General features: G+C 40.2%; 2 protein-coding genes across 5 annotated transcripts in view; both read right to left on the bottom strand.

Annotated features, from left to right (window-relative positions):
• Positions 1-3,568, bottom strand: part of peak1 (pseudopodium-enriched atypical kinase 1) — a 118,501-nt gene extending 114,933 nt beyond the window's left edge. For all 3 annotated transcript variants that reach the window (XM_078256693.1, XM_078256692.1, XM_078256694.1), the window contains exon 1: positions 3,371-3,568. The gene's annotated coding sequence lies outside the window, so the exon portion shown is untranslated. The remainder of the gene's footprint in view (positions 1-3,370) is intronic.
• An 8,624-nt stretch (positions 3,569-12,192) lies between these two features.
• hmg20a (high mobility group 20A) lies at positions 12,193-24,496 on the bottom strand. 2 transcript variants are annotated; one of them, XM_078256689.1, is made up of 9 exons: positions 24,409-24,496; positions 22,028-22,117; positions 21,719-21,928; positions 19,061-19,193; positions 16,965-17,002; positions 15,889-15,964; positions 15,374-15,589; positions 12,693-12,825; positions 12,193-12,365 (listed from the first exon to the last, which is right to left on the bottom strand). In XM_078256689.1, the coding sequence occupies exons 2-9, from the start codon at positions 22,091-22,093 to the stop codon at positions 12,362-12,364; spliced, it is 876 nt and encodes a 291-aa protein (XP_078112815.1). In that variant the 5' UTR covers positions 22,094-22,117; positions 24,409-24,496; the 3' UTR covers positions 12,193-12,361. The 2 variants fall into 2 exon arrangements, with proteins under 2 accessions (XP_078112815.1, XP_078112816.1); XM_078256690.1 differs by lacking the exon at positions 12,193-12,365 and having other exon boundaries at positions 12,689-12,825.
• Between the last annotated feature and the right edge of the window lie 1,813 nt (positions 24,497-26,309).

Genomic DNA, 26,309 nt, shown 5'->3' with positions numbered 1-26,309 from the left:
AAAATCCATGACTTAATATATAAAGAAAACCAGTGATTCAACAGCATAGACCTAAGTGTGATATACACTAATGCCTTAAATGGCTTATTAGAATCAAATTAACCAATAACCTGCTTTACTTAAATGCCAAATGTGTCCAATGCTTTCAAAAGGCAGCTTTGCTAATTATTTTTAAACATACAAAAGGCAAAGAAGCAGAGTGTTTCTGCTTTATCATTCAAAATTCAAATATTAGAATGTATTTCTATTGCTAACTGGCATTAAGCTTCCTAAACATGTAGCCTATGGATATGTATTTGATGAACAAAAGAGAGATAAGCCTCAGTTTAGGTAAAGCTCAGGGTCATTGATATTTCTGGCAAACGGAAACAACTTTCATCCTAATGCACAATGTGAAGGGACTGATTTTGAACGTCTCACTGCACTGCCATTTCATGATATCCCTCGAGGCCAGTGAGTCATCTATGACATTCCTTTAACACAAAAAGAGCTTATTGTACTAAAAAGGGTAATTTATGTCACATATGTCATCTCTTCTAACACACCGCTGTAATAGCATAGATCAATACAACAGCTGAATGTCTGTGAAACGCAAACAACAAAAGGTGAAAGGCAAATCAAATACTCGTGACTGTTGAGCAGCTGCCATGAAACAGGCCTAACAAATGTCATGAAATCTTCTGATCATTTAGGCTTATATCCTACAACTGTCAAGACTTTATCTCTATCGGTCAAAGACAGTGTGAATCCCAAAAACCTTCTGTAGCCCTGTGAAATAGAAAAATCCAGATCCCCACAAAACACTATCATCCTGTTGCTCCCCACAAAGAATGTCAGGTATGTTCGCAATTCAGAAATGTAGGATACAATCCAGCAAATATTTGTCCCACGTACTTTGGGAACAGGCATCCGCAGGGCACTTATCAGAAGGCAAATCTGAACTCTCTGCAAATCAGCCTCCCCCTCCACTTTAAACAGGTGAAGAAGTAACCTAACCATGTCAGACGACTGCCTTTGTTGACAGCGTCAACTCACTAGTGGTGATCCAAACAACAGCAAGGAGCAAGTAACAACAAGAATTGACAACTACAGTCCCACGTGAACGCACAAAGAAGATCTCATTTATCAAAAGCCCAGTATCGGTTTTAAATGGGCTGAGGTTTAGAGTTGAGGTCCTTCAACTTTCACTGGCCTGAACTTGTGTCACTGAAACTGAAGAATGTTTCACTTTCACAAACACATTCCTCACATAAACAGAAGGGTGACTTGTTCTTGTTATTGCTTAAGAATAAAAAAAAAATATTATGGATTTCAACAAAAATGCAACTCGGATTTGACTGATATGGATTTTTGGAGTGGGATACTGTTGTGGTTTTTCTACAGTTTTTCACAATGACCTGAAAACACGCTCCTCTTCTGTACAACAAAACTATTTTTTTTGTTATGCTGTTCTTGCATGCAATCTGGGGCCACTGCTACCTCAGAATAATGGGAACCAAAACTACATTTTATGACTTACCATTAAACGAGCAACGTAATATGATTTATTCTTGAACCATAAGCTGTCTGTCAGATCAAATAGTGCCTAAAGGGTTTAGAACTCACCTGAGACCATAGATGTTGACAGGTGAAAATATCCCCTTTAAAAAAAAATGCCCATGTCACTCTCCTTCAACCTCTAATTTGCTCATTTACAGGCCTGCATTACAAAATCTAATTTCTGTCATGACATGTCAGTGCCTCCATGCTCAAATCTCCATTTTTAAACATAATATTGATACTGGTATATTCTGTATGCTATTGAATGCTGTAGGCCATAATTTCAGTCTCCCTTTTGATTAACAGGTCCAGAGAGAAAATAATGTTAAAACGTGACTCTGATAAAAAAAAAAATAAAAAAAATAGTATTACGATCATCAAAGGATGGTGTAATGTAGGCAGCCACAGCTCATTTATGTAATACACTAACACATGTCCCACTGGAGTATTGTGTAAAAGGCTTGACATGCGGATTAATGTGGGTGATCAGTTTTTTGTAAAAGGGTCTCACCTGGGTCAGCTAAATGTTTGGAACCATAGGTTAAAGACGGGAGGACAAGACAGGACGATCCCCTACACATATTTACTTGTAAGGTAGGGGGAATCCAAGGAAATACACTTTCAATTAGGGCTGGGCGATATGGAGAAAATCAAATATCAGGATATTTTTGACTAAATACCTCGATATCGATACCGCAACGATATTGTAGTGTTGACAATTGGTGCTTTCACAAAATATTTACACAATGAGATTTTTGATAAATAATCACCAGTAATGTGGATATAATGACTAAGTGGGTAAAGGCAAATAATAGAATAATTACAACAGTCAGAAAATGACTGTAAACTTTACTGTAATGCAACCTTTAAAACCAGGAAAAGACCACACTTATGCCATATTATATTACAATATCCAAAATCTAAGACGATATCTAGTCTCATATCACGATATCGATATAATATCGATATATTGCCCAGCTCTACTTTCAATTAATAATTATTTTACACTAACTCCAATCAGGAGGATTTTTGTTTCTTTATTTGGCAAATCAGTAGGTTGCACGTGTTACATCACAAACTCCCACTTGGTGACAGTGTGATGAAAGTAATTCCTTTTTAATATGTTTGTTGTTGTTGCATATAACTTGGTAGGCTACAGTAGTGACATTGACAATGCTTGCAACAGTAAAATATCCTTTTTACATTCCACTCACCCCTACGTATTACCTTATATAGCCTATTAACATTTCGGGCGGTGGAATATTTCTCAAATAAAACCATCTCCCACTGGTTCCCTCTTTAAAAAAACTGTGGTGGTCCCTGGACCCCTGTTTGGTCGGCAGCAGTAAGTTAACGCTACCTATCCCATTTTGTAAACATTGAGAAGTTGTCTTTTTTTATGGGCTCCTTTCCAAACCAGGTGTAGGCTACGCTAAACCCAAACAGCATCAACAGTCTGAACAAACTAAGCTGTTCGCCAGTATTTTAGCCCTCAGTCAAGTAATAACAGCAGCAGCTAACGTTAGTTATGCTGCAATGTTACGAAGTCTGCACGCAGTCGGTAACGTTACGTTAATTAGCATTATCATGCAATACAGTGAAACGTAACAACGGCTAGCAAACTTCTCCGCTGTCTTCGCATCCCTGAACTGCATTAAGTGTTATTATATTAAGTGTTATATACTCACAGAACCGTTAGCTTATTCGTAAAGACACGACATTCCCCTGCTGTACAAACTGGAACTTGGCAGCCGAAGGAAACTGAAAATACTTGTGGCTGAGACACTTTCTTTTTGGGAAAAAAAGGAACCCGTAGCTAACTTTTCCATACCTTTCAGACGCCGGATATCTTCCCACCGATACTACCACTTCTTGGCAGCCATAAATCCAGGTTTTGACAACGTCGTCCTCGGTAAGAATAACGAAAATCCGAGTGTGTGTAGCTCAACTCTTGCCAGTGCCAGTGATTTCTCGCACACAGCTCCTCTCTGCGTGGCTCCGGTAACAGCCGCTGCAGTTTTTTCCACCAGCCTGGAGCGGGAGCGAGCGCACTAGGATACTGGGAAGGCCAGAGGAACCGCGTGAACGCGCAATTTACAAGACACAACAAACCCGTCTGTACAAATGTGGAAATCCAGTCAAGAGATTCAAACTGTTTGTTCTGCATTTGTAATAAAACAAAAGTATTTTGTCACTTTATGAAATAATAGTTTATCGTAAATTGCATTTTCTGCAGCGATTCACGAAAGTGATTGGATGTGAAAAAGTTCAAAATACCAACATGTGTGACCAAAATAGTCATACAATCTGTTATTGTGTGACTTATGGATAAAATGATGAGTGAAAATAGCCTAAATTCTCCCTTTTGCTGGGGACCCATTGGAACCCCCTCAAGGACCCCTGGGGGTCCCCGTACCACCGAGTTAATGCATTTAATCATTTTAATGAAAGAAGTGAAACTACTGTGCAAAGTCAAGAATTAACTTTCACGCTCTTACGTGGATTCACAAAATAACAGTATAATTTACACCTGTGAGTTACCCACGTTGACAAGCCAAACTGTCTGCAGAGAAAACAATTCCACATTCAATTCGTCAGGGAAGTAGGCTTACGTTTTTGAAAACGTGATCTGCACATTTGATTTCATATATCATATTTTTATACAAATGATAACAAGGCATCTTTTATAGTCAGTAGTGTTCAATTTCCAGTGGCCATTTACCTAAGTGCAATGTTACTTTATACTTCTCCTCCAGAAAATAGCAGAGGGAAACGTTTTACGTTTAATTTACATTATTTATTTGACAGCTTTGGTTATTTTGCAGATATCAGACACCTATGTTACATTTATGAACTATAATGCAGTTTTAGATTACACCGGCCAGTAGTAGTAAGGGAAATTAGCTCTACCTTGTCCTGCTTCAGTCTTTAAAATGTGTCAGTAGTAATACTGTAATATCTGAAACATTATGGAAATAACACTCTGAAAGGAGCAATTCGAAATAACAAGTATTTGATATTTAAAGTACATTTTGCTGATAATACTTTATTTATTTATTTATTTTTATGAAATGTTAGGACTTTTAGCCTGTCAGTTTAATTGCACTGCAGCCCACTTCCTACGCATTTTTATTTTTATTTTTTTTTAGTTAGCAAAAACAGTGTAAAGATATTTCATACATAAATCTCATTATTCATATTTCAAATCCTTCACACTAGGACAAAACAGACAAGAAATGCCAAAAACATAAACATATATACAAATTAAACATGTCTATTCTATTCTTGGGTAGGCTACTAGTACTTTGTGTTGCTGTGACATTTGTTCATCACAGTGTTCTTTCCATTAATGCCTGAAAAGAAATGCCACATTCACTGCTGATACATTATGAGACCATACTTCAAAGCAAATGTGATTTCAAGTAGTTCTAATTATTCAAAACCGTGTTTGTATGGAAAAGACAGCTGACATCAGGAGGAAGCAAACAGATGTGCAGTACAAAGCCACAGAGTGTGTGTGCATGTTGCAGTTATTGAAAAGCGCTGAGAGCAGTCAGTGTGCCTTTTACTGACACCATGCTTCTCATAAGAGCTAATGACTTTTGGAGAGGAAATCCCCTCCACTCCCGCTGCCTTCAGGTGCTGTTGGACATATTCTTATCATAATTAAAAGCAAAGTAAAAAATAGGTAGGTGGTAAGTGTAACTGTAAAATTATCCTTTTTGTTCCACTACTCTCAAGATAATGTTTATCTTAGGATAGCAACAGCCTATGTATCATCACTGTAGTATTGGTGTTAACACTTTGCAATTGATGTAAGAGAGACATCAGATCACATCCAGTTTGTGTAAGCTTTAACATTTAATTCTATGGAGAGTGTTTTCCTAGAATAAAAATCCAGTAAAGCGAACAATGCATGTTTCAGGCAGCAGCAACAATAGTATCCTTGGACATTTAAACTTTAGAACATGGATAAAAGAGCTTATGAGGAGATCCTGAAGGCAACATACATGTGGGAAGAGGAGGAGAAGCTGAGCCAGAGGTTGACATATGGGAGTGACTCACGTTTTTCACACATTCCAAGCATTATTTACTCCTCCTCCCTGCCCCAGTCCCAGGCACTGAGGCCAAGGATTTTTCCAGGGCTGGGGGAGATGGAGTGAATGATGGATGAAGGAAGAGGAAGGGTGACTCGCATTTTCCGCTTTTGCTTTAAGATTATTTTTGGGGCATTTTTAGGCCTTTATTGACAGGACAGCTGAAGAAAAGATAGGGGAGAGAGATGGGGAATGACATGCAGCAAAGGGCCGCAGGTCGGAGTCAAACCCCGGCCTACTGCATCAAGGAGTAAACCTCTATATATGGGGGCCTGCTCTACCAACTGAGCTATCCGGGCGCCCACTGCTTTTGCTTTTTTAAAGAGCAATTCACTTATTCTCCACCTGAACAAATAAGAGTTAGAGGGGTATTGTTGTATACTTTTGAGATGTCACTCTGGTTTTTGTTTAGTTTACCTGCATCCCTCACCTGCAGGAGAGTACAATGTTTGTCTTTCAGATGATTTAAAGGGGTGATAGAATGATTATATAGGTTATTTAACACTGTTCCTTAAGGTCTCCTAATAGGGTATGTAACATTGGTTTGGCTGAAAATGACCCAGGTGCTATTCCATGGGCCCTAATGCAACCCTGTGAATAAGCCCTGGATGAAACAAGAGCTTTCTCCCAAATATGGTATGCTCATGAATATTTAGATGTGCTGCGCACTGATTGGTTGGTTGAAGCACACACCACGTCACACACACTGCACAGAAATTTTATACATTGTTCGTCTGCTATTTCATTACTAAATTCACTCAAATATGGGCCGTTTTACGAACATTAATGGCTAATTGCAAAGTGGTCAGACTGTGTCGGACTTCAGGAGCTCCACAGTCTGACTGTGAGGTGGCTGGAGCTCTAATCAGGAGACTCGCGGACAAGAGGCTTTATTTCCCCGATCGTTTGATTAAATAACTCAACACACATATCCATTATAAGATTAACTGGAACCTGTAGTTTTTCAAAGTTATAATGGTCCACAAGAGATTGCGGGCATAACAAGCTCGCTGGCCGCGCTCTCACTCACACACACCGGCCATTTAGCAGGAAGAGGAGGGAGAGCAGCGCCGTGGAGCTCCGTCAGGGCAGCGGCATTTGGTAGTCCAGTTACCCAGAAACGGTGACTTTGCGCGAGCTGCCGGCCGCGGAGCTCCCCGGCCAGCGCAAAGTCACCGATTCTGGGTTACTGGACTACCAAATGCCACTGCCCTGACGGAGCTCCACGGCCGGCAGCCCACGGCGCTCCATACCCAGCGCAAAGTCACCGTTTCTGGGTTAACTAGACTACCAAAAAGACAGACTAGAGCCAAATAAGGTACAGCCACCGAGTTGACGTCAACTATGAGCTTCAGCTGCAGTTTCAAATTGTGAGATCTGCATAGGAAACAGGTGTCAATGGGACTTTGAGGTACTATGTATGCCTATTTTACTCACCGAACGTGGTCGTAATTCAACTATGACAAGGTAAACTCGGTTTTGCATTCTATCACCCCTTTAAGGAGGGAGTAGAAGATGAATATAGAGGAAACAATTAAACTAACCCCTTTTGGAAATTGCTCATTTGAAGAGCTCTACTTTTGCATGCTTGAGCAGTTCTCCCAGTGCCCAGCATATTTTTGTCTGCATGATCAAATCATTTTGGAATAACTGAATGAGAGGGCAATAAAGTAGGTCAATATGCATGAGACAAAAGCTGAATTTCTTGGAAAGTATGTAATATGACACAGTGTTTTGCTTAATAGCTACCACGAAAAAAACAACAAATATATTTATCATCAAATGTGTCACGGCCATTTTCAAAAATAATCCATATCCAACACTTTGAATTTCAAGAAAATTAAACAGAGCTGAAACACTGGCAGCAGTAAAGTTGTTCGTAGAAATGTGTGCCTGAAAAGTTGTCACAAACAGTGTTAGCATCACAGTCACTCACAGTTACCAATGTTTCAAAAGGCCGCTACTGCAAGCAAGTCACATATGGCATAGACACACCACCATATAAAATCTAAGAAAGTGACAGGGCGGTATGAGTCAGGGTCCATTGGAACAGACACAATTAAGTTTACTGTGACTCACATCAGAAACAGAGATGAAAAAAGGACATTGTCCCTAATGATGGAAAAAATAAATGCTATTTTTCAAATCTGACAGACGTTACAGTCTCAATCTAAAGAACAAATAAGCAAAACATCATGTCCCACATTACTCTGTATCTCACAAACCATTTTTACATATTGTATTTGCCCATTGTCGTGCCAACAACATGCTTTGCTCTGACTGTGCTTCAACAAAACCTATAATCATTTCTTTTCGAACTTGAGGTTCTGTCTCCTGTCAAATCCCTTTTCTTGTCATAAGAACTCATTTCCTTCTTTACAGCAAGTGTCTGTCCCGCTTAAGTATCTTTAAGCAAACCACAGATGACAACCAAGACACCAGCTGCAGGGAAGATGTTCTCCAGCTGAATAATATCTGACCTTAATGTCCTGTTTGGAAACTTAACTGAGAATCATAAAAACTATTCCACTGAAACCAGGCCTCTTTGAAGAGGAACTTTCAGATGATACAGTATGAATCATTTGAAATCATCTAAGCAGGGGTTGAATAATAGATTATCCTACTCATAAAGATATAGTTTCACTTTTGATTTTTCAATGTACCCAAAAGTAAATGAAAAAGCTACTCAATCACAGAGAATAATCATCTCCCACCCCAGAAACTGAGGTCAACAGTGGCCTTCAGCAGTGGCTCACTGAACTCAATACGTTATTGATTAAATAATGGGGGGATTTTCTGACATTGGAAAACATTTAAAAAAAACAACAACAACCATTCATTGTTGCATCTCACTGTAGATGATAAAAAGGATTTCCATAAATGGCCAACATAATCAAGACCAAGCCACATTGCCAACTGCTTTGACCGCGCCTGAGTACACTAACAAAAGGTAGCGGATTTTGACCATAATAGTGCATGTCATTGTGCTAACAGAAACCATTCAGGACATTGAGGCCGTTGAGTGCCAATTCAGCACATGACGCCTGACTCATCCTCTCTGCTCTGAGTCACTCCCTCCCTCCTCTAGTCCGGGATCTGTGGCTCCTGCTGGAGCTGGCTCCTCTCACCCTAATGTCAACCCACCACTCCACAGGCAGGAAGCCAGCCAAGGATGCAGACATGGCCCTGCTGGGGACGAAGGGGGCTGTTTTTTTATTTCAGTGGGTCTTTCTTTGTGAAGACAAAGACTGCTGGGTGTGATGATGGTGTAGTGAGAAAAGGGCAAGCCGTGGGACATCATGAGGGACTGAAGCACAGTCACACTGCTTCCAACAATTCTGTCATGTCTTAAAAGAAAAATGATGCAGACGGATTAGCCGCTTGGAGTTGGGTGGAACGGGTCAACATAGGTACTGAATCTCAAGTAAAATATGATAACAAGGTATGAGCCATAACTCTTCACTATGTATCCCTTTTCCCCACTTTTCTGTGGTTATTTTTTTGCAGCTTTAGGGCAACATCAAAGCAACAACAAAAAAGCTGTAGCTAAGCTCATTATACAAATGAGCTTTGGGGCCAACTGCTCACACCAAGCAGTTAACATGTGAAAAATGATTTCAGAAGTTAAAAGGTAAACAACTCTAATAGTGTCTCACTGGTCACAGAAGCTTGCCTGGATAGATGTAGTTGATGTCCCATAGCACATCTAGCCCACACAAGAGCTAGGATTTCTTTGGATTTGGCCTTTTTAGCCACACCAGCAGCATACTGTAGGGACAGCGATGGCAACAATTGGATGAATTGCCATGCAATTTGGTACCGACGTTCATGGTAGCCAGATGATGAAACTTGATTACTTTGGTGATTCTCTGTCTTTTCTTTGAACTCTACCATGAGGTTGACATTTTTTTTTTTTTTTTTAAATATCTCAGCAACTATTTCATGAAAATGTGTAGATATTCATGGTGCCCAGAGGATGAACTTTAATGACTTTGGTGAACCTATCCTTTCATTTAGTGCCACCAGCAGACCAAAGTGTCATCCCCTGACTTTTCCTGTACTGCCACCACACAGTTGACATTTCTGGTCTAAAAGTCTAAAAAAGTATTGGATACCACAAAATTTGGTACACACATTCACGTACTGATCAGGATGAAGTATAATTATTTTGGTGAGCCGCTATATTTTCATCTAGCGCCATCATTGGGTCAAAATTTTTATTTGCTCAATACTTTGGTCTATGACTAAATACTTGCAAAAGTAGTGACATTCCATAATTTTGTGTTTAGTGCTAATTTGCAGATGTTGGCATGCTTACACTAAACTAATATGGCGAACATGGTCAACAGTCTACCTTCTAAACATCAGCATGTTAACATTAACATTGCTAACATGTTAGCATGCTGGTGTTAGCATTTAGCTCAAAGCAGTGCTGTGCATAAATACAGCCTCACAGAGCCGCTAGCGTAGCTGCAGACTCTCTGTACACATTGTTCATAAAAAACATTGTTTCAAAACTGCAAATCTATTGCTCGTTTTCCTTTGACAATACAATTATATTACTACCAAAACAAGCTCTCTCCACACTGCATCACATGGCACAGGGAAGCTTGGCTCTTAGGAGCTGGACCTTTGCAACATGCATGTAGAACCAACAGATTCTCACTCCCATTGCGTAAAATATGGGCTCTTGGTCAGGTGACTTTGGCGTTGTTATTAACGCTAAAAAGTGTCCTTTAGCGTCATATCTAAACGCGCTTTATCTAAACGCGCTTGGTCGGGACTATTGGCGTCACTTTTGATGCAGTTAGGTTAAGGAAAAGGTCGTGGGTGGGCTTACGTTTCCATGACACGTGGGAAGAACGGGACGGATGGGTTTAGGAAAAGAAGAACGGGACGGTTGGGTTTAGGAAATGTGACACGCAGGACACGATCCCCGGTCTCCTGGGTGAAAGTCCTGTGTTGTTTGACCCATCCACCGCCCCAACCAACCTCCCTATGCAGATTTTCGGCCTTTCATACTACTTGCGACCATAGTCGCTCTTAGTGCTACGTCATCTTCAAACCCAGTGTAGCCGCTGCTCTCCCTGGTGCGTTCTACAAACAGGCTGAAGGGTGCTTTTTGCGTCGCTTCAGACGCTGACAGCCACTGTCCAAACGTCCGTATTTTACGAGTTCAGAATGAGAACGGGTTGGTATAACTGAAACATGGATTCCCCCAATGTCCACACATATATCAGTATCACAGCAGTCAGCGATTATGTATTATTAGCTCACTGTATACTGACGTACTCTCCTGTGGGAACTGAACATCTGTTAGTGACATTGTTGGATATAACACCGGGACACATGCAGCCATTGTGGACAGAAAGTCTCATCTGGCAAAGAGGAAATGGGCATCCGCGTATGGAAACAGGAGGGGCTCATTATATCAAGTCAAAAAGAAATACAGAACTATATAGCAACTTCATACTTGACATCCAAACTAATCAGCCAGCTCCTGAGCAAACAAATAGGAACATTCATTTTAAATTTCCAAGCGAATCATGACGTAAACCTGATTTACTAAAAAGGAATTATGGCAGTCATCTACAGCTATCTTATTCCTCATTAAAGGCAATGAGTGGGGAAAATCCTCAAACATGATACAGTAGGTTATTGTTTCCCAAAGCTGTGTGCAGTTCAGTGACTCTGAATGAGCCACAGAGTGCAAAGTAAGTTGTCTTTCTCCAGATTCTGGTAAATTACACCAGAGCTGCTCAATCAACTTAACCAATCCAAATCTTTTTCACTCCAAATCTACTGTAAGTAAATAAGCTTACGCCCTGACTCAGCACCAAATTCCAAACAGTGGAAACTATATTCCATACAGCAGATTAGCCTCATAGTTCTTTTTGATTCAGTAGACTTCAAAACTAGGCTGTTAAAAGTCAACTGTTCATTCTAGTGTGACAAATCTCAAACTGGAAATTACTTTGGCTAATACTTGAATTAGGTGCTTTAATGTTTAAATTGAAAATTTTAGACACGCTATCAAAGAGAGATATTTTTAACAGTGGCCTTTTGACAGTGGCTGTTATATAAACTACAGCAACTTTGAGGGAATAAGATGAAACAACACATCTATTGGGAACGGTACCTAGTGTATCCAACTTTGATTTTCATTTCAGTGCAAACATATTCCCAGCATGCCATGAACCTTTCCAAACAAACCGACTGCTCATATGATGTAAATACGTTTATTGAAAACACAAACACTTTTTCACACAGGAAAAAAAATAAATGGCACGTTTTTACTTCAACAGAGTAGGAAAAAGGAAAGTCTGCTCAACAGGTTTTCTTGGATATAGAAACACAAACCCACTGATACATTTTTCTTTGATCAGAACATTTTTGCACATTTTGTATGATGCTTTAGATATTGCTGTGGAAGCATTTGCTATAAATGGACAGTGAAGACACAACAGGAGCAACGAGTGACATGAAACTGTTTCATGTCCTACCATTATTTTATAAAAACAAACTATGGCTATATTAAAGTGTGAACAGTAAAAATTAAAGTTATTTAAACAATTATAAATAAATATGAGACGCTACACAACCTTCACCTACATTACAATAGCAGAGTAATAAAAGAGGTTTTCGTCCAGAAGATTCCCCGTCAAGGAGCAGCCTCTAACGTCACTGTGAATCTCAATCCATCAAATCAGTGGGGATTGGTCCAATTATCTGGGGCACAAGCATGACAGCAAAAGACACGCTCGTTATTCATTCACAGCCGAAGCAAAAACAAACACCTAAAAAAACAACAATTAAAAACACCTAATAAATGGACCTTGAGACAAAACTGTCTGACTAATGAGACTAATTGATTTATGTTGGTCAGACTGAGAAAGGAATGTTAAGGCCTCCTTTTAGGCGTTACATTTTATTGACAAGACAATGAATCAAAAACGAAATAAGTCATTAGGTTAATCGATAATGTAAAGACACCAGTTGCAACTCTAAAATTCTACAAGCAGCCATTACCCTCCATCCAAACAAAGCAGCTGTTACCTGTCCAAACGGTTGACCACGTCTCTCACAGTGTTGATGAGATTCTCATGTTCCTGGGGGTTACTGACTATGATGCTGTGGAGCTTCTTCATGTACGAGTCGATGCTGTCAAGAGTGGGCGTCTCTCCACTAGCTGTAGGACAACAAGCATGTGATGTCAAGATCAAGATTCAAGATTAACTTTATGGTCCCACTTCGTGGGAAATTTGTCTTGGGCACTTAACCCATGCTGCAGCCATAGTAACAAACAAACACAGACAGCATGTACAACAGATACTGTACAATACCATACAACAGACCGTACTATGGTCCTGATGGTGTACAAAACCCAACATGGTGTCATGCAATGCATTAGTTAAACATAACTGAAAAAAAAAGAGAGATCCCAAGTACAACAATTACAAATCTCCATCATCGTGCAGGCCTGTTCTGCCTTTTACTTGCGGTTATTTAGGAGCTTAATAGGCACTGGGATAAATGACTTTTTGAAACGGTTAAGTCTACAGCGAGGAACTTTAAACCTCCTACCAGATGGCAGCAGCTCATATTCTGCGTACAGAACGCGAGACGTGTCGCTAACAATTCTATTTGCTTGTCGCAAAGAAGCCTGTTCATAAATACTTTGCATGGATAAGTGCCCTTTAACACCAATGATCTTCCAGGCAGTCAGTACTTACAAATGTCTTTAAATACTTGTGGTTGTTCTGAAGGTGAAAGATGTTCATAGGATGACACAAACTTTTGAAAAGGTCACATTTTATTAGCTGCCAAATGTGACACATTTGGCAGCTAATAAAACAACGATGTTAAGTTGCAACTGATAGCTTGTCTTTCATTTTTAACAAATGATGTTTACATGTTGGGAAGTGTCATTTATTTCCAAATAGGGCTGCACGATATGAGGAAAATTTGTAATTGTGATTATTTTGACTGAGATTGCAGTTGCGATGTGATTAACGATTTTGGAGGGAATAATCATTATTGTATTCTCATTTTCACTGAAAAACGTTTTAAATGATTATAGTGTGATTTTTGTGAGGATCTGTATAAACAAAGATTTTCCCTGTAGGATAGGATTTGTTGACACATATTTTGCCCTTAACAATTATTGCGCCCCCTGCGATTTGGATATTGCACTAGTCCATATTGCGATTTCAATTAAATATGCAATTAATTGTGCAGCCCTATTACTAATTACTGCCCACATGGTTTATAAAAAAAAACGTTAAAATCGGCCTTTGTGTTTAAAATTATGGACTTTTTATGTTTGGACATCAAATAGGCGGTGGCAGGGGTGACTACTGAACACCTTGGGCAGAAATCACTAGATGACCAGACCAATCATAATACGAACGATCCAAGCACACAGACAACAGCCACTACTAGTCACTACTGTACTGATGCTTTTGCTGCAAGTTGCCGTAGTTCAAATGTGTGATCAAAAGAATGTTACCAAAACCGCCAAGACTACAAGAGGTGCAAAACAGAAAAATGTAATCTAGAAATGTGAAATTATTTAATATTGAGCAAGTGCAAGTCCTGGCATCTCAGGTTGTCAATTCTAGTTAACCTACATAAAGTAAGTTAATTAATGGAAATGGCACAATTACCAAAAGAAAACATGCTCGATAGAAGCTTTGATGTTACCGGTTATTATTTATTGACACTTTCTCCTAAACTGAATGTGCCACAGCCACAGAGCTTCCCTTAAGGCTATGTCTAGAGTGTATTTTGCAATCATCTTTCATCATCAAGCTCTTATGAAATAATTCCAGTGGTGTCTGTCAATGTGTGCTGTTTGCAGAGTGTGTGTCTCTGCTGTGTGAGCAAAAATTTCAAATTGGTGTGGAGACAATTGCAATGGAGAGAAATTCTGTGGGTGTGAACTCAGCATGGGTTCCTTTACAGTAAGTGCATAAAACAAGTGTGAACAAAGTTCCTGAAATGTAAATAAAGAACAGGTTCAAATTAAGGAGAGACAGACCGACTTAACATGGCCAGTCTCTAAAAGAACAGTGAGTGAGTTTAAATATGTATCTGTCCTGGAGAGGCATTGGAGTTCAAAGCTCAGTAAGTACAGTGGGTGTGTGATTACGCCTACATAATTATTCATGTCTCACCAATGTAAACTCTGACTCTGGAACTAATAGGGTACTACAGTATTTGTGTCTAGGGATGGATTTCTGGTATGGATTATCAAGTCGGTGCAGGTTTACGATTCGCACTGATCAATATCAGCATGCCCAAGAGCTGCATTGCACTTTCAGAAATAAAAGCAACACAATTTTATTTTCCCACACACAGCAGAATGTTGCTTTAAAAAAAAGGAGTATATTTCATTTTCGTCCAAGATTACCAAAACTAATGGTCTACACTGAGACAAGAACTCTTTATCAGCAAATATTTCACAAACTTAAGATGGTGCAAAAACTGCCTGACTTCACAAGTCATCTAGGATAGTGCCGAGTCATTTTGCTTCTTTTAATTGAAAAACAAAAAAAATCAATAAAACAAGATCATTCTCAAGAATTTCCAGTAATTAAAATGGATGCACGTGGAATAATCATGACTCCTATCTCAACAGGTGAAAACTGCTGGAAACATTGTAAGACTCAAGACTTGTTTGTTGTTGCATGATTGGTACTGGCTTTACCATTGAATAAAGTGGTATTGGTTCTCACCTGGCAAAGGTACGGAGGAGAAGCTGGAGGTGAGCGCCTGGCGCAGGGTCTCCAGGTGTTGGTGGAGGAGGCCGTTGCGTCCCCTCTCTTGCATCACGTCGCCTTCCAGCCTCTCTACTGCCCCACGCATGCTCTCCACGTGTTTCTGCAGCGCTGCGTTACGCTCCTCATACTCCATGTTGGTCTTACGCAGCTGCCGCATCTCAGCTTCACGTGCTGTTGAGGATACAAGATACAGCAGTCGGTGCCATCATTCATTTTTTATTTGCCGAGAGAGGTATGTTCTTTTAACTTTTAGGGCATCACAGAGTTCGGTGTACTGTGGAACTATTCTCGGACGATGGAGCACTATTAAAGAAAAAAAAAAAAAAAAAAGTTCTCTTGAGGTAGCGGAGGAATGTCTTGAAAACACTTAGACAAATGGAGGTTTAAAAATTTTTTTTTAAATAAAGTCCCAGCGCACGAGCTACAAAGTATTTCTCAGCAAGACAACTGGCTGTGTTCAAGCTCTTTACCTTTGCTGTGGTTGAGAAACTCCTCTGTGAAGATTGGTATGTCAAAAACAGTTCTGTCCTTGCCTTCTGCATCCTTCTGTTGATAGCCAGAGACAGTGAGAGGGAAGGAGAAATAGTGAAAACGTTTGGCTGCACAGGCTGCCAGCGAGAGCTTGTCATTTATCTAGCTGGGCTGTAGGTGGCTGGGTAATTCATTTCATACCTGGCCTCAGGAGAGATACAGTGATACGGTTTAAGGAGTGAGGAAGGAAGGAATCATTTCATCAACAGGGATGCCAAGATATCAAAGGCCCTGAAATGGCTGAAAGAATGCATCATCCTTCCTCATTTCTTAACATAATTAAATGTATGCTCATTCCCATGTCCTTTGAAATCTAGAGGGGAAACACTGCTATTCCCACAGGAATGCTGATTGCAATAAAGTCACCTTGACCATAACCATTTAGGAGCATGCTATACGACTCACAAAGGAAACCTCTTAATTACATCCAGAACTCAATAAAAATGAATTACACACTTAGTCGAAGCCATGTGTTTGGATCACGAACACAAACAGAGCACCAAAGCGGATTAACCCAGCTTTAGTGATGCAACAATAAGCACTTAATGGGTAGAGCAAGAGGAGGGCAAACACAACAGGTTTCACTTCCTTGGTGAGAAAATAGCAAAAACAGACCGTGATTACATAAACTCACAATGAGAATTCATTGTGAGTTTATTAAGTTTTAATTAATTTAACTAGTGACATTTCTGGGCAAAAGCACAGGTTCGATTGTTGAGTTTTGGAGACATTCTGTTGTAAAGTCAAAACCAACCTTTGCAATTCATGTTGATTAAGCATTTTTACAGATATTTTGAGAACACTGTCATTTGCACTAATCTAATGTGTTCAGTATGTGTTGCTATATTCCTGCTCCAACCATGTGAATCTGTGTGAAAGATTTTGTGCTTTCCTTACCTGGAAATACAACTTTGTTTCGATAGTTAGAAGAGGATTTCTTAACTTAAATCAATATGATATTTACTTCTTAAGGAAAGTGATTGCGAGTGTAATAGGGCAGGAAAGAGTTACTGACCTCGTGAAGAGCCTCGTTGGCTACCTGGTGCCCAACATCTGGTAAGGAAGGAAAGTATAAAGAAAGAGCACAGCAGATGATTCATGTTTCCTTCGCATAGCTCAACCTGCCTTTACTACATCGCGAACTGATAGAATGAATTAAAGTAATCGGAAAACAAATCCCATCTCTGCGCTCTTTATTGTGAATCCACTGAAATGAGGCAGAGACTTACTTCAGAGATATAGCTGTTTCATCAACATTTTTGATATTCAAACTGAGAATTATCCACAGTTGCAAAATAGGAAGAGGTAATGTAGACCATGTGTTGTGTGAGCACAGTAACGGCTCCTTGGCCTCGAGCTGCTAAACTTTTAACTCATAACCTTGACTACTACAAACTCGAAAAGTATCTCTTTTCCTTGCCACATTTCTATTGACTGGGCAAAGCAAATAATAAGTTGTGAGTTCCAACACCAAATAACGGAATATACTGTATTCAAATATGTATTAAAACAATAGCAAAAGTGTTTAGGGTGGAAAATGATGTCCTAGCCTTGTCAGCCTTATTTCTTCATGTACACTAACATCCCGTTAACACATAAGCATTTAAAAGGAGTTTCTCAACAAGACCCACATCTTCTACATTTAAGCGCTCACATTATGCTTTTTGGCTTTTTCCCCTTTCCTTTATTGTGCTATATATCTTTTTTGTGCACGTTATAGGTTTACAAAGTGAAAAAGCCCAAAGTCCACCCTAAAGGGACTTACCATCTCCAACAGAAAACACTGTTCACAAACTGCTCCAAACAGCTCTATTGTAGTCCAGCCTTTACTTCTGTGACGAACGTGCTTTGTAACACACGTTATAATGCTCGCCTAGCTGCTAGCGTGGCACACCCTCATACTCTGCTTCTGACTGGCTAGTAGTCCTTACCTAACTACTGCACATGTGCGACTCCCAACAAAGATGGAACAGAAGTGAGATGCCTGCTAAAAAGAGGAGCTGCAGCAATGTGCAGTACAACAAAAATATGGTGTTTTTTGAAAATGAAACCATGTAAACCTATTCTGGTACAACCTCTAAATACAATTATGAACCTGAAAATGAGCATAATATGAGCACTTTAAGCCACAAAGCAACTCCACTAGATCACGAAGTGGTTTGGTGCCTTGCTCATGGGCATCTTTGTGGTCAAAACCAAATATTTCAAGCCAGTCAAGAGATTTAAAATTCCATTCCTATAGATCTATTCTGTAATGAATGCCTTATGATGCATGTTCATGTTAGTCAATCTGGCAGGAATAGTCCACCAAACATAATACCTGGTTCATCCAAATGTCAGCAGACATACGTAGTATTTCACTTGCCAGCTACTTCTGAAGGCCCTGACACACCAACCCGATTATCGGCCATCGGTCTGGTGAGGTCGGTGACTCGAGTCTGTTTGGTGTGTTCCGTGCCGTCGTCAGTCGGAGGGGCCGTCGGCCTTCATTTGGGCTGATTTGACATGTTGAATCGGAAAGCGGGCAGTCGGACTCAATGGCCAATCTGATTGGTGGAGCGCTAACCCGGAAATGACGAGCGGGATGAGCCTGACTAACGCCTCTCAAAATCTGACGAAAATCTTTTAAAATGAACTTTGTCAATCTGAAATGAAGACAGATTCAGCAACTGCATGGCCTATTTCTTGCTTAAAAACGTTTCGGTGAACTATCTTCGTAAAATATGAGATCGTATTCCAAACGAAGCCACCATTATGCCCGGTTGTAAAATCCGGGAGCAGCCAGACCCACGTGACGTGTTCGTCCAATCAGCTGCCGGTTTTAATTTTTTTGGCATAGAATACAGATTAGCCCCGCCTGCTGTTATGGAGACGTATTACGTCTCGCGCAGAAAGTACGCTCAAGTCGGCGTTGCTTCGGTGTGTTCCGAGGCACTTTTTTGACCAACTTGACCTTTTTTGACCTTTCTGCCAAAGGTCGACCGTCGGGTTGGTGTGTCAGAGCCTTTAAACAGTACTGCCTCAGAATGATGGTGGGCTAACTGCCAGAACACCTAGTTTTAGTGGCTGATGCCAACTTGTGATCCTGCAGCTTTTCTAACCAGATCTCACCTCCCCTGTGCCGCTTGCCCTTCTGCTTCTCCTGAACCTTCCTGGTGAAATGTTTGTAAGCCTCCGTCTTCTGGTACTTCTCCAGCTCCCGCATGTAGCGCTCCTTATCGCGCTCCGCCTCATCCAAGTATCGCTGCAGAGAAAAGAAAGAAAGGTGAGAAGAGCTGGGAGGGCTCAGCCAAAAAAAAATAAAAAGAGGAAAATGAGATTTGGTGAAACAGAATGAAGGAGAATTGTGGGTGAGATGGCACGATGAGTGGAGTGATCCTTTTCTAATAAGCATTAGTTCCTTTCAAAAGACATCACTGCAGCTCCTCTTTTTAGCTACAAAGTGAGACATCTCACTTCTGTTCCATCTTTGTTGGGAGTCGCACATGCTCAGTAGCTAGGTAAGGACTACTAGCCAGTCAGAAGCAGAGTATGAGGGCGTGCCATGCTAGCAGCTAGGCGAGCATTATAACGTGTGTTACAAAGTGACCCACGTTCGTCACGGAAGTAAAGGCTGGACTACAATAGAGCTGTTTGGAGCAGTTTGTGAACAGTGTTTTCTGTTGGCGATGGTAAGTCCCTTTGGGGTGGACTTTGGGCTTTTTCACTTTGTAAACCTATAACGTGCACAAAAAAGATATATAACACAATAAAGGAAAGGGAAAAAGCCAAAAAGCATAATATGAGCACTTTAAGTGTTTGGCTAGCAGACAAAGCTGAGTAATGTTGTTAAATGACATGTAGACTATATCCACGACGTTCCATATCCGGGATTGCCCCTTTGCCGCCCTAAAATCTGCCGGATTTCACTCATTTAGGCCGGATATCCGTTGGCTTGGGCTTCCTTTGTGTTGGCATTTTAAACTCCGGTCGATTTATGAAGACTACGGTTAACCTTTTCTCAGATCTCTGCTGGGTAAATCCAGACAGCTAGCTAGACTATCTGTCCAATCTGAGTTTTCTGTTTCACGACTTCAACAACTTTTAAACGTACACCAACAATGTTCCACCAAAACAAGTTCCTTCCGAGCCTATTTTGCAGCGGCACCGCGGATTTTCTCTGGTGCTTAGCCCCGCCCAAGACGATTGTGATTGGTTTAAAGAAATGTCAATAAACCAGAGCACGTTTTCCTCCCATCCCCGAATGCTATGTGGAGTAGCCAGACCCTCCTCCAGCGCGCTTTGGAGGAGGGTCTGGCAAAGCGAGACTAAATGACATGTGAAGCATTGATGCTGGCATTATGTCTGATACACAGTTCATTACAGGTTTCTAAAAGACAATTTAATGTCATAACATATAGATGATTTAATTCAGATTCACTTATGAGCTGTTGATGAAACTGAAGGGCAGCGGAAAATGATTATCGTTTTGTTGATCCATGTTCTGCTTAATTTTAAAAAGGCCAACCATGTTTTTGCTGGTTGAAGCACAGGGGTGTCACTCCGATATCTTTGCAGTGGAATAACAAATTGATACGGAACATGGGTCTGAACATGACTGTAATAATAGTTCTATCACTACAAAAAAAACACAACTGTATCCTTTATCTCTTTTTGTTATTGTCGCATCACATTTGAGGGTGTATCTGGGACACAATACAAGATGCCATCAACTATGCAAGATGATCTGTAAAAGGATGTCAAACTACCAAACATAGTCATGTATAAGTCAGTTAAGTAATAAGTTTGCCAGCTCCAAAACAGTGACACCATGGACTCAACAGGCTTTTGTTTCTACACTCTTTTTGTGCACAGTGAAAGAGGTTTTGAAAGTCTCTGCTGGTTTGAGAGCATTACAGATAGCTGGGGATGTGTTGGCATGTTGCAGATGGAGATTTCAGTCCATACCTCTGGATCAATGTTGGTGCAATCAATGGAAAGCCAAAAGTGATGACAATTAAAAATCCACCACCTTGTTTATCCAAAACCGAACAGATATTGCTGTGGACCGCTGCAGCCTCTGATCCGTTTATTTTCTTCCACTGCTTTCTCAAAACCTGGATCGCCTTAGTTATTCGCTATTGTCGCTCTAATCTATATGAACACTTTTATAGAAGTTAAAGCTTTAGTGCGTAACCTTTTGATATTAATGAACGTCCATTACATTACGTTACATGTCATTTAGCCGACGCTTTTATCCAAAGCGACTTCCAATTAAGTGCGCTTATATTCAAGCCATTGCCAAATGAGTTGTGACAAAGCTAATTAAGACTCCACAAAGATAGTTTAGAAAGACAGTAGCTCCCAAGACGGCGGCCGCCTGTATACGAGAACGCGACTGTCTTTATAATCTACGTTTTTAATAAACTGTCTGTACACTTACAAAGTTCTCAATGCTTCGGTTAACATTTAGGGACCCTCATTATGCTACCGTTGAAGTGTAGTGACATTTTGAGCCTTTTTACTGGTATAATAAGCGATTTGTTTTTACTTTCCCTGTGCACCGAATACTAGCGTTGTAAGCTAATCAGCGGTCCGCGCTAGCTTGTTTCAAGCTACAAACACATTTCGGATTAGCATGAAAACATGTCCCAGAGAGCGATCGAGTGGGTACACATCTGTTATTAACCCCTAGGTTCGTTTTGCGCCGGAATTGTCCTTTACTTTGACACATTATTTCTCACAGCTGTTTGCTCAATGTGTAATCCTGTCTGGGACTTCTACACTGACCTGCTTCTCCTCGGGCGGCAGCTTGCTCCACTCGTTGCCCAGCATCCTCGTAATCTCTGGAAATGGCACGTCTGGACGCTCTGCCCGTAGCTGCTCTCGTCTGTCGTTCATGAAGCGAACGTAGCCCGTTAGGGGGGCCTTGGGTGCATTGCTGTCCTTCATTGGCTTCTTCCTCTTCCTCCCCTTGGTCCAGCTGCCACGTCGGGGCTTCTGCAAAGATAACAAAAACAGATATGGTTGGAAATATCAGGTAGCAATACCGCATCATATACACTGGCAGGACATTCTTCGACATCTGTGTCTTCTTACCTCATCTCCATTTCTTTGGCTGTTGTTGTCGTTATTGGCTCCAGGAGAGCCTGTCTGCTCATCCATGACTTCTATTACTACAGGAGAGATCTGGAGAAAAACAGTGGGAGATGTTAGATTAGGAAACGTCTCATACAAGTACGGTAGGAGCTACATACCTACATGGTATTAATATATGATCTGGAAAGATTAGTTAAGGTAAGGCTTGTGCTATCTGGGGGAGGCAGATGAAAAAAAGGGGGATGCACATTGCTGCTCAATTAAAAGTGGGTTATGCATTTGGAGACAGGGTTGGACTGAGGCGTGAAGCATTGTCACCAGGGATGCTGCCCAGCCAGGAAATAGACAGCAGACTGTTCCTTCTGCAACATTATTGCCTTTTCTGCTTTTTCATCCAAACTCCTCCCAGTTGTTGGCTCCCGACCTCCTCTTAGTCAGCCACATTTCCTCTAATAGAAATGTCTTGCTGCCATTAATCATTATTGAGCATGTGAAGGAAAAAAACACAGCACCCCAACTTCTCAGATGCTAATTTAGCCTATTTTCAACAGGAGGAAGTAGTGTTGTGGAACTGCCTCTTAATTAGAGATAAGAGAAGGGCCCTCTAAAGAAGAAATATGTTCCCTGGCTGAACTTGTGGTCTAACTGAGCTTTAACCACACTTTGTATTCCAAGCATCAGGGAATTTTTTTTTTTTTATTAATTTTTTTACTAGTGTCTATCCTAGCTTGAAATTACAAACTATTTGACTATCAAACCACTCTATATAGAAAAATAAAAATAAAAAAAAAACATAGGTAATTTATGTTTGCAAAAGACTAATTGACAGAACACCAAATTAAAAAGCATGCTGACTCAGAGTAGGCCTACTAGAGGGCAAACAGCCCAGGTTGAGCTCAGAAAATAAGAACATCCTCCTTGTGTTTTAACCTTTCACCTCTTCTAAATCACTACGTGGGAAGCGAGCCTCTATATCCTGGATGTGGTTTCTGCCCCCTGCCACTAAGTACTGTGGGAAAAGTCACAGAGGAATTAGCTGATCTACCACCAAAGACCAGAAGAAGATATTCTCTTCTTGGGAAGAGAACATGTGGGGAAAATCCCCCCCCCTCCCTTCAGCAAACAGTTGAAGTAAGCAGGGGTTTTCTTTCAAACACTTCTGTTATGCCTTAAGCCGGTTTCTAGTGACACCTATAAATGTCATTACTTCATAACATACTACCAAACAAGAGGACCCCACGTATCACCTATTTTGCGAAGCTTATTTGAGCAAGACTAAGAAAAAACGTTACTTGCAGGTAGGGCTTTATGGTGCTGAGGCCTAGCTATGAACAAAAAATTCAAAATCTAACAAAGACCATAAAGATTGCTGTGTTTTGCTTTCCAACCCTAAGAAATAAAAACTATGCCGCAGTGCCCTCTGCTGGGTGAAAGCACACAATGCATAATTTGATGATAAATTGCATGGAATTTTACCTGGACAGAAAAATATAACATCACACTATGTGCCTATTTATATATATGTAGACTGTACATATCAAGGTTTACTTGTCTGTGCAATATCAATATTGTATCTGTGCAATACTGTGAATACCGTGTAATGAATGCTTTCAGTCTGTTTACTTATTATATTTTGTCTTTACTGTGTTAACTGATGTTTTTTTTATTTATTTTTTTTACTATCACTTGCCTTTCCTACTGCTTTTTTGGTACCGTTTACGTATTTAATATTATATCTTGCCTTCTTTACTGATGGACTGTTTTTGCACTATTCCCTCGGCTTTTCTGTATTGCACCCAGTCAGCAGTGTTGGAAGCGACGGCTAACCATTAATGTTAACGTTAAGCCACATTCATGTAAGCAAATGCTGTGGTCGATATATTTCAAATATCGTCACACTGGCAAGTGAGTGGACATTATAAAATGCAACGTAGCGACGTATATGTAACATTAAATTGGTAAACATTACGATGTTGATGAAATTCATGCAAACCGTGTGACCAGCTGGCAAACAGCACCATTAGCGTCAGTTATGTTAACTTACACCAGCTAGCTAATGTCAACTTTAACAGCTGTGGTGCTGTCTTTAGCAATATCAGCTATTGCTGTACGGCCGTTTAATGTCTGATAATAATGGCGACTAACGTTATTCTTAAAATTCAAAGGCATATTGAAGTTATCATTATAATAAACAATGGTCTAGCATATTGGACTGATGTAGCTACTGCTGGGCTAGCTAGCATTAGCACTCAGCTGTTAGCCAGCCGACGGGCAGCTAACGTTCTACTTTAGCTTTCGCTAATTCGTCAAAATGCCATTTGAAATATAATTCAATTACATATTTAATGTACATTTAGTAAAACCATCGAGTGAAAACTAACCTTAGATCACGTAATCCGTAGCTGTAACGTTACCTGTCCAAATTATTTTCCTAATCAAAACAATACAGCAGCCACTCCATAGAACCAAACCACATAGACAGGCACGTATCCAGCTAGCTATGGTTATACTTCGCCCTTCAAAATACTCATATGTATGTTTTGATATTGTATGAATTTGATTTAATTAAAATCAATTGTTAGGGATGACAATAGCAAGGAAATCACCAAAAAATCTGAAAAGAGATAAGATCATAAATTGAATATGTTGACTATAACGTTAATTGGATAGTTTTTGATTCAAAGCCTATAAAAAGGTACACCAAAACCAGCAATATTATTAAAAGCTAATCCAACATAATGTCCTTTTCAAATGTACCAACACAAAAAGGCAGATTTAATTACAGCAAACTGCTCTAGACATTCTAACTCTGTGACTTTTCGTAGGTCACCGTTTTCTTCGTGTACATAGACCAATGTCTTTAAGGGTGTTGCTTCCCCCTCCTGTTGTTTTTGCGTATTACATTTCTTAAATTTTATTCCAGAGTTAACTCCCATAGGAAATTTCAAGCTTTATTTATAAGATGTGGAAGTTGTCTGCATATCAAGCCTTGTGCAGAAAGTTTTAAATGATGAGATGAGGAAATCTTTCATTTGGTTTGGAATTTTGTAGATTACTCATGCAAAATGATCCTAGGAACAGAGCTGGCAAGCCCTCAAGCTTTTTGTAGTTTGTAGGACATTCCTTAAGGCCTATGTTGCAGTTGCAACTTGAAATAAGGCCATCCCCTTTTTATTTAAGTGTACCCTTCTCTCTCTGTAACTGTTAATGAGTGTTTGAGCTCTGCCAGAGCCACACACACATTTACACACAACCCACCAATGGCAATTTTACATTGCTGGCATCCCTGGGGTACAATCAACTTCTGCAAACAACCATATCATCATATTGCACTGAGCATCCGCCATACATTGATAAATGGTTTTATAATTCGAGAACTATTACACTGCTTGTGGAAACCATCCCTATCAGTGCAGTCACCACTCTGTGGATGTATATGACCTGTCCAAACAGGGAATTCAGTAACACATTACTGTTATATTGTGGACGGAACACACATGCTAAATAATGAAGCTCCCAATCCAGAAAACCTCCCCTAATTTGAGACATAGAAAATGAGAGAGAGCGAGAAGACTAATACTCTAATTCCAAATTAACCGATCGCAAATCAACACCCAGGTGGGAGTAACCAGTCTAATTGAAACTTTGATTGCAATCTCAGCGCAATTACCCAGCGTTAATCCAACCCAATTCTCAGGCTCATTATACACAGAGGTTGGGTACATCCAGAGTTCAGAAAATAAAGTCAGAAACCAAACCAAGACGTTTAGCTCTCAAATGTTTCATATCTTGTAGATCATCAAATCAATTCCTGGGGAGGGATTCTCCAAAAAAAACCCGCAAACCTTTCAATATCAACATACCAGGTCTGAGGACGCTGAACCCCCAATTTATATTATTAAGCCCCATCAACATTAGTTTTCTATCGCTTCCCTCTAAGGGACTGTTCCTTATTTAATTAAGGGGCCACCGGAGGAGTTTTGTGGCCTCTAACCTAAAAAGACTTGACCCTCCCCTCATCAGAAATAATTTTCCTATGACCCCCACCTTGCGTGCAATTTTGCACTTAGCACAAAAGTACAGATACCATTTGATTTTTTCAGCCCTGACACACAAGAGTTAACCTCTGCATTCTCATCTTATACATCCCACTCCTCTGTTATGGTGTGGTGGCCATTTCAGTAGATTTACTCACTAACATTGTTGTGGAAACCCAATAAGCATGGAAACTAAATGCACACTTCATGCATTACTGCATTACTTCACATACTAAGTTACTCCT

The sequence above is a fragment of the Sander vitreus genome, chromosome 8, assembly GCF_031162955.1.
Source record: "Sander vitreus isolate 19-12246 chromosome 8, sanVit1, whole genome shotgun sequence".
Taxonomy (NCBI): Eukaryota; Metazoa; Chordata; class Actinopteri; order Perciformes; family Percidae; genus Sander; species Sander vitreus.
The sequence above is the reverse complement of the archived record's forward strand: the minus strand, read 5'-3'. Positions and strand labels throughout refer to the sequence as shown.